The sequence below is a fragment of the Brassica oleracea genome, chromosome C8 (assembly GCF_000695525.1).
Source record: "Brassica oleracea var. oleracea cultivar TO1000 chromosome C8, BOL, whole genome shotgun sequence".
Taxonomy (NCBI): Eukaryota; Viridiplantae; Streptophyta; class Magnoliopsida; order Brassicales; family Brassicaceae; genus Brassica; species Brassica oleracea.
This window is the reverse complement of record NC_027755.1, coordinates 30,440,458-30,448,669: the sequence shown is the minus strand read 5'-3', so window position 1 is coordinate 30,448,669 and position 8,212 is coordinate 30,440,458. Positions and strand designations below refer to the sequence as shown.

General features: G+C 34.7%; 2 protein-coding genes across 2 annotated transcripts; one reads left to right on the top strand and one right to left on the bottom strand.

The window, feature by feature from the left end:
• Nucleotides 1-3,074: 3,074 nt before the first annotated feature.
• Nucleotides 3,075-4,885, top strand: LOC106307307. The gene is made up of 6 exons (XM_013744224.1): nucleotides 3,075-3,212; nucleotides 3,353-3,416; nucleotides 3,841-3,948; nucleotides 4,032-4,130; nucleotides 4,239-4,364; nucleotides 4,487-4,885. The coding sequence occupies exons 1-6, from the start codon at nucleotides 3,183-3,185 to the stop codon at nucleotides 4,633-4,635; spliced, it is 576 nt and encodes a 191-aa protein (XP_013599678.1). The 5' UTR covers nucleotides 3,075-3,182; the 3' UTR covers nucleotides 4,636-4,885.
• On the bottom strand, nucleotides 4,875-7,161 carry LOC106307306 (probable sodium-coupled neutral amino acid transporter 6). Its single transcript, XM_013744223.1, has 4 exons — nucleotides 6,720-7,161; nucleotides 6,048-6,404; nucleotides 5,293-5,761; nucleotides 4,875-5,201 (listed from the first exon to the last, which is right to left on the bottom strand). The coding sequence occupies exons 1-4, from the start codon at nucleotides 7,075-7,077 to the stop codon at nucleotides 5,081-5,083; spliced, it is 1,305 nt and encodes a 434-aa protein (XP_013599677.1). The 5' UTR covers nucleotides 7,078-7,161; the 3' UTR covers nucleotides 4,875-5,080.
• Between the last annotated feature and the right edge of the window lie 1,051 nt (nucleotides 7,162-8,212).

The window sequence follows — 8,212 nt, the reverse complement described above, 5'->3', positions numbered from 1 at the left end:
ATTCACATCAAACAAGAAGGATACGCGCAAGGTATACTTGTCAAGACGAAGATGGAGTCATGTAACTATACTCACGTTCTGATGCACACGAGTTTGAAAGTATCAAAGGCAGAGGAGGAGCCTGAGATTGATGCAACATCGTATCGAAGCACCATATGATGCTTAAGAGAGAGTCATAGAGAAGGAGTGAAGCATCTATACTCACGTTCTGATGCAACATCGTATCGAAGAAATGCGATGCACCTAGTAACGGTCTATGGAAGTTCATCGGAGTTCAGAAGATCAACATACCTAAGATTCAAGTTGGAATTAAGGGGGAGAATGTTGGTTAATTCCAATTAACTTAAGGAGCAAGTTAACTCATTAAAGTGAAGTTTGATGGGTTAAGGAAAAAGGAAAACATATCGATCTTAGGAATGTTTCCATATTATTATTAGGAAAAGATGTAGCTTCGCCTTTAGGAAAAGATGTAGTTTCGCCTTTAGGAAAAGATGTAGCTTCTTCCTATATAAAGAGTTCTTATGGAGAGATGTTCCATCAAGAGAAACACATTGAAAGGTTTAGTTTTGAGAGAGTTTTTAAATCTAATAAGAAGAGAAATTCTTATAATCTTTGTGTTTGTGCAACTTTATATATATGATTTAAGTAAAATGAATTTTTTTCAGTTATTATGGTCACAAATAAAATCATTATATATTTATTTAATAAAAATAAAATATTTAAAGTTAGTTAATATTTATAATATTTTTATGTATCAAATAATGATTTATGTTTTCAAGATTGTAGTTTTTGCATGTTATTAAATCAAATATACAAAATATTTGTTAAATATAAAACAAGTTAAAAAAAATATAGTAATTCATTTTATTAAAAAAAAATTAAAACAAATTTCAACTAAATAGATTAAAAATGGATTGATCCACTTTTGTTTATTTTAGTAAAATTAAAACAACTGCAAGATGGGTTAATAAAATCGATTATTTTATTTCTTAGTTTAATTATATTTATATGAATACATTATTATGTAAAATATCTACTCTATTAAATCAGAATCATGACCAATTGATAAATGATTAGTTCAACAATTACTTCTCCATATGACATACTTAAAAAATAACTAATTTTTTTTATAATTGCATCTAAATATACTACGACTCTAACCACTTTTAATATTTGAATAATATATTTTAATAATATTATCAGTTATATTTATTCCTACAGATCAGTTAATATAAACAGTTGCCAAAAATTATATTGAATTAATATTTAAAAAAATATGATTAAAAACATAAATACATAAATTAAATTTCTCAAAGAAATTTCAAAAAAACATACCCTCAGAATCTAGTACTTACTTAAATTTGGTAATTAATAAATTTCCATTAACTTATCTCATATTCTATGAGCCGTGGTATTAAAAACCCTAGCCGTCCCGCATAGGTGGTTTGCATAGCACTGCGATAGAATTTCTCTTCTATTTTTTTCTTATTATTTGTTTGATATTATTATGTTTTTTTTGTTTTCTCGACAGTTTTTGAAGACATTTTTGTTTCTTTTTTCTTTTCAATTTTTGTAACTTGAGATACATTCGTTTTGCTTTAATCTTCTTTGTAATGGTTGCTGTAAGTTTTTTGATAAGTTAGATTTTTTTTTATTGAAGTGATCTTTTTTGAATTAAGAGATTTTTTTTTTGAATTAACCACGGTGTCTGGAAACGGAAACTAACCGACTAATTTCTGCGTCCGAACAATGTTGACATTTGTAAATTCTCTGGTGACCAACGGACGGATTCACCGTATTAGAGTTTTCCTTCGAGTGCTACTAGCCCAACCCCATTGATCAAAAACTTTTGTTTTGTATGAATGAACGTGACTGAAGTTGTGATGCGGGAAATAACTTCAATGTTGTCATAAAATGTTGACAAGATTATGATATCAATGTATTGGCAAAAACCCACATTAATTTCAGTTTTGGATTTACCACTGATTTTTTTTTTTAAGTTGCATTTGTCATATCATATTTCTAATTATTTAGATGTATTTCTTAAAATTTTGTTTTAAACTTTTTGATGCTATGTATTCTATTAACTTCTTTGTTGTTGTCATTGATGAATTTTATTAAATAAAAAAGTTTCAGACGGGGAAAAAATTTCTTGTCCCGTTTTGATACAATTTAATTGTAATGATCTATTATACATACGTAACGGAGTGATTCAACTTTTCATTTACGGCTTTAATCCACATATATTTCCTGGTATATATATATACACTGCATTGTCCATGTCTCTCTGTCTCTCTCTATCTCTCGTGACATATGGATGTTAGAAGACAACTCATTAGTTATAAACTCCAAGATGTGAATTTGCATGGACCGTAAATTAAACTTTAGAAAGAACCGAAAGGACAAAACTAAACATTGAAAACATATATTAACAAGAGTGCACAAAACAATACCCATTCCCATCTGCCCCACTCTCCTCTCCTAAGTGCCAAAAAATTATCTTAGAGAGTTAGGTCACGGGGGCGGCTTTTCTCTACACAAACCAAACATCACTCGTTGTTTTTTCTTTCAAATAATTTTATTCTCTATCTTTCACATAGCATATATATATATTATATAATTGAAGAAAATATATTATTAGCTTTTCTAGTATTTGGGTATACACAATATAGTGTTTTATACATTTTAGACAGTAAATTTGTCTTTATCAAAGAAAAAAATGAATCCTTCGAAAATATCTCCTATAAAAGAGAAATACTTGGAGGAGTCAGAGTTGAACTTGAGTTAAAACTTAGAAAACAACATTTTTTTAGCAACCTTAGAAAACAGCCATATAAACAACTTTATAAAAATTTAAGACATCAAAATTTTATAGTACAGTATAGTTTATTGAGAAGTTTTATTTATATTTTAGACGGGTAATTACATAATGACCCAGCTTGGAAGGAGTGATCCATTATTGAAGAATATGAAAATTTGCATGTCGGTCAACGAATATAGCATGTTCGAAAAGGGAAAACACAAAGGCCCATTAAAAACTCTATTTCGAATTTGTTACAATTATTACATCTCCCTGATAAATTAGGTTTCTTACAATTTAGGACCAAAGAACCTCAACACACACACAGGTGGGTCGAAGAAGAAGACGAGAGAGAGGAAGATCACACAAGCTCTGATAAGTCATGCGAATCCTTGCTGCTCGCCTCGCTAACGTAAATTTCCCAAGACTCTCTTCATCTTTTCCTCTTTTCAAACATCTCTTTACCTTTCTTTTGTTGTTTTCCATATCAATGGGTTTAACGGGTCGTCGTCACCACCGATTCGTCTGAAATCTGAATTTTAAAATTTGCAGCATTTTCGCAGAGGGAGAAATGGGTATCCTCGATCTCGGGACTTCTCCTCGTTGACCAAGAAAGGTGCCTCCTTTTGATCTCCTCCCTCGTGGGGTTCAGTAGTAGTAACAGTATTAAAAAGACTCGATTTTCAATCACATTTGCTTGTAATTTTACTCCAAAGTGGTTACTTTGTTTGATCAATTAGTAATTTAGTAGTCTACTTTTAGTTACAGTGCTGAAAGTAACCATTGACTTGATAATTGATGAGCTTTGGGTTCATTAGTAGTAGTAACTAGTAATCAAGTCCATTGTCACTTTCACAGTAGTGAAGAGTCTCAGTTTCAGTTGGAATAATCACATTTTGCTTGTAATTTTACTCCAAAGTTGTCACTTCAGTTGGTTCATTTGTAGTCTACTCTTAGTTACAGTGGAGAAAATAAGAGACAGAGTAGAGGAGGGACTTAGAGTTGGGGGTTTGCTGATGTTGTTTGCTTCCGTTTTCTAGAGGACCTTACATTGGAGGAAGAAGCTGAGAGGAAAATAGGATGGATGCTGAAGCTTTTCTTTGCTGGGACGGCAACCTATGTTGGATACCAGTTCTTCCCTTATATGGGTATGTGCGCATCTCTATGATTCAAAAATCAGCTTGTGTGATTTACTGATGAGGTTTTACTTGTTACTCGCTGGGTTTTTTAGGTGATACTTTGATTCAGCAATCAGTCTCGCTTTTACATGTGAAGGATCCCTTGTTTAAGAGGATAGGAGCTTCTAGGCTTTCCCGTTTCGCCATTGATGGTAAAGCCTTGATGGTTTAATATACTTATGTAACTTATCTCGTCTCCCACCAGTGAACTTGTTTCTAGCTGGTTTGGTTTTAATTGTTTTGGTTTGGTTCTATAAAAGATGAAAGGAGGATGAAAGTTGTAGAGTTGGGTGGGGCTCAAGAGCTTCTTCATATGCTGGGCGCTGCTAAAGATGACAAGACAAGGAAAGAAGCTCTTAAGGCTCTTGCTGCTCTCTCTAAATCAGGCAAGTCTTAATTTTCAAAACATTTTTTTGTTATTCTTCTGTTTTTTCATCTCATTGAACTTAAGGATTTCAGGATGCTTAAGGCCAAGTGCATCTGGATTCTAACTCTTCTTTTACTGCAGATGAAGCTGCCAACTTCCTGGGATCTAAAGGAGCACTCTCTATCGTCAAATCGACTCCAGATTCCTCGGAAGATTCAGACATTTCAACATACAAGTCTAACATACTCAAGAAGCTAGATGATAAAGACCTCTCTGTCTCTTCCAGCTGATGATAGTCTTTTCAAAAAAAGTGTAGGACAAGGATCATAAGTGTAGGCTTATCTCTATAATCCTAAGCTTATCTTACCTCCTTTCCAAGTTAGAACTCTTGAGTTTTGTTCCAAAAGAAAGAAACGGTTTGATTATATAGCTTCTATTCTTAATGCTGAATATTGTTTGATTCCAATGCTCTTTGTTCAATTGAATAATGGTCTACGAAAACAAGGAAGCTAAGGAATAAGTTTCAAAAGATTTACAACAGTTTCGGTTTCTCTGATTCATGTAGTAACAAAATATTGCACTTCCTAAAGCTACTACATTGCATTTTCTGACAAATCTCTATTTCACAAAGATACAACAAAATATAAATGCTAGGGGAAGCTAATAATTTTACAGATTTCTTTTGAAGTGATCATAGAGGGGACTGTTTCCAAAACTCTTTTTTTTTTCAAACAATCATTTTGATGTGAGACTGTATAAATTCGTCGAGATGGCGACGATGCTAGTGGCAACAGCAAGAACCAGCATAATCGCAGCTACAATCTTCTCCCTTGAGGTCGATACACCATTGACATTCCTACCATTTCAAAATCATAAAACACTTGAGTTTAAGGTTCTACAAGAAAATTTGTAGCAACTGATAAAGGAAACAATGAAAGCTTATGTACCTTAAGACAATGGCGGCTGGAAATATGAACGCTATGGAAACTGTGGTGGTTGATCCCAAGAACTGAAAGAAGTACCAAATGTCCGGCACAGCGATAGCAGACAAGAAACAGCAGATCAGTAAAGCTAGAGTTAGTCCAACAAATCTTTTTGTGTCTTTTGCCAATGGAGCCTTCATTGTTGGGAACATGAGCTCGTCGAGGTTAGCTCTCAGTGAGAAGTTCATGAGAGGAAAGACGAGCATGAGGTGAAGTGCGTAGCTGAGCCTGACGATGTCATTGAGAAGAGAACCAATGGAAGAGCCTGAACTCTCGTCAAAGTTCACTAGAATATCAGACATTGTTGCATCTCCAAACAGGAGATATCCAAAGAGCCCAGTGGCGAAGTATATTGCAGCGCACAAGATCACAGAGATCTTAGTTGCTGGGATCACATGTAAAGGATCCTTGAGCTCGAATCCAATTGGATGAACTGCACGAAAAAAACAAACTCAGAAACATGACAGAAACCAAGAAACAAGACTGGTTTGGTGTAAGCAGTGTTCTAAAAGTAGGTTAAGGCGGTAGCTAGGCGCCTGTCAAGTCTAGGCGTTAAATTGGGGTACATAAAACGATTTTTTTGTATGATATTTTTAAAAAAATTTATTTAGAAGTTCAAAAATAGCTCTAGACGCGCGCCTAATCAATAATCTCCTATAAAACGTTTAATTACAGCCTACCGATTTCTTGAACATTGGGTGTAAGAGATGGATTCTTACCATTGAAATGAAACGTGAAGGCTGTTACTATAACAGGAGAAGCTGTGAAGAGATTCCAGAACGATCCTCCATTGGTTAAATCCGGAAAAAGTCTCGGGTTCTTCGTTTGGCCTTCCATCAACGCGGAGATCGCTAGCACCGAGCTTATGACGACAAAGAGCACAGCAAGAAGAAACGATATGGCAGAACTAAACGCAAGTCTTTCTACACGTCTGCACAAGACTAATGGAAGCAAGACGAAGGCGTAGATAAACAACAAAGAGAAGATCCTCGTGTTCCACCAGTGAGAACCAAACCATTCTTGCAAAACTCCAAGATGAACAGATCCTCCATTGTCATTACCGGAGAGCACATCTCCTGAGATGACAAAACACCAAACACAAACTCAGCAACCTCTAGTACTTCATATAGTAACAAACGATTCAATCTTTACCGAATTAACCAAACCGAATTAACCAAAATAACCAAACCAAATTAAACGAACTAACCAAATTTAACCAAAAAATATCTAGATTTTAATGAAAATTATACCAAATTCTAATCAAAAACAATAAAAAAACTAAAGCCTACCAAAACCTAACCGAACTGATTTTTTTGGTTCACATCGATAGGATTGTGGCAGAACCGGAAACCAAAAATACGAGAACCAAATAAACCGAACCGGCAGCCTACCTATAATGATCGAGAAGATAACCATGCATCCAAAAGTAGCAACCATTGTAGCAACCTGTACAGCCACGGAACCTGCTTTACCGAACGACTCTTTCATAACTCCGGCGTACGTGGTCGCTTCTCCGGCGAGAGTTGATTTCATAAGAAAGCCAACAGATATTGTGGATAGCCAAGCGATGATCGTGATGATCAAAAGAGCTGGGACAACTCCGAGAACTTTAAACGCCGCCGGCATCGACATTATACCGGCTCCGATTATACTCGTCGACACGTTGAAAACGACGCCGGAGGTAGATCCATGTTTCTCAGAAGACGGTTCTTGCTTTGGCAAGAGAGGACTTTTGATCGGAGGAGACATTTTTTCCACCGCCGGAGAAACTTGAAAAAATCGCCGGCGGGAAGGAAATTTTTATTTTATTTTTTATTTTTTCTTTTGGTGTGTAATGTGTGACACGAAGACGCGGCTTCTTATAGCCACAGGGAGAAACAATGAAAGTACGTAAACACCCGTTGACATTGGGCACAGTGGCTTCACTGTTCGGGGTAAGATCGGAAGACTGATATTTGATCATTGGCGGTACAGACAGGCTGGTCTAATCACATCACTGAGATCACCAAATGATCTTTCGTCACGTACTTAAAAACGTATAAACAATACAAAAAAATAATCAGGAAAGAAAATATTTTTGTTCGACTCAGGATTCACGAGTTGAAAGGAAATTTTACACCTAATTTTATACCTTTTTTTTTGCTTTTAATTGTTCATTTATAAAAATACGAATATTATGTGGGTCCTCCAGACAGTGTCCCACTTGGATCTTGTCCGAAACAATGAACCGTTCATTTTCATTACAAAAGAGAATGTATCTAGACGGGAAAATGGCTAGGAAGTGTATTACCACTTCTCATCTAATTTTAGTATCGAGTATAAATAAGCTCCCAAAACTCGTTTTGAATTAGTATAGGCGGCAGGAACCATATTCTCACGTGTAGAAATTAACTTAAGAGCAGACGTTTTGAGACTTTTGATCACGAAAACGAAATGGCATATCGATTAAACAATAGAAGACGTGATCAGTCAAACGAACTAAGAATAATGTATTTTGTTTTGTTTTATATCATATAATATATGAATCAATCTCTCGCGAATAAAATCAACTATATCTAGTTTGGTGGTTATTGGTTAATATTATTGAACTTGTTTCCAAGTGTCGTTACTGTTATCTCAAGATTAATTTAGGAACTTTTTGCGACTTTGCATGTAAACAGATTAACAGAAAACATAAATGCATTTGGATTAGTAAGCTGGAAATATACAAAACGGATCTGAATATACTTGTGGATGTAACATTTCTGTATATGTCCAGTTTCATGACCCAAATAAACTACAAAATCCATAATACACGGTTAATTACTTAATCCAAAGTGTGATATGACAACTTTATTAACCATAATCAGAAACAAACGACATAATAATTAACTAAATAAACTCG

Excerpts from the sequence above, each read along its gene's own strand:
- LOC106307307 (XM_013744224.1), top strand. The coding sequence starts at position 3,183 with ATGCGAATCCTTGCTGCTCGCCTCGCTAAC. Across the intron at positions 3,949-4,031 it reads CCAGTTCTTCCCTTATATGG|GTGATACTTTGATTCAGCAA; the intron begins GTATGTGCGCAT and ends TGGGTTTTTTAG. Across the intron at positions 4,365-4,486 it reads TGCTGCTCTCTCTAAATCAG|ATGAAGCTGCCAACTTCCTG; the intron begins GCAAGTCTTAAT and ends CTTTTACTGCAG.
- LOC106307306 (XM_013744223.1), bottom strand. The coding sequence starts at position 7,077 with ATGTCTCCTCCGATCAAAAGTCCTCTCTTGCCAAAGCAAGAACCGTCT. Across the intron at positions 5,762-6,047 it reads CTTCACGTTTCATTTCAATG|TTCATCCAATTGGATTCGAG; the intron begins GTAAGAATCCAT and ends TTTTTCGTGCAG. Across the intron at positions 5,202-5,292 it reads CCAGCCGCCATTGTCTTAAG|GAATGTCAATGGTGTATCGA; the intron begins GTACATAAGCTT and ends TTGAAATGGTAG.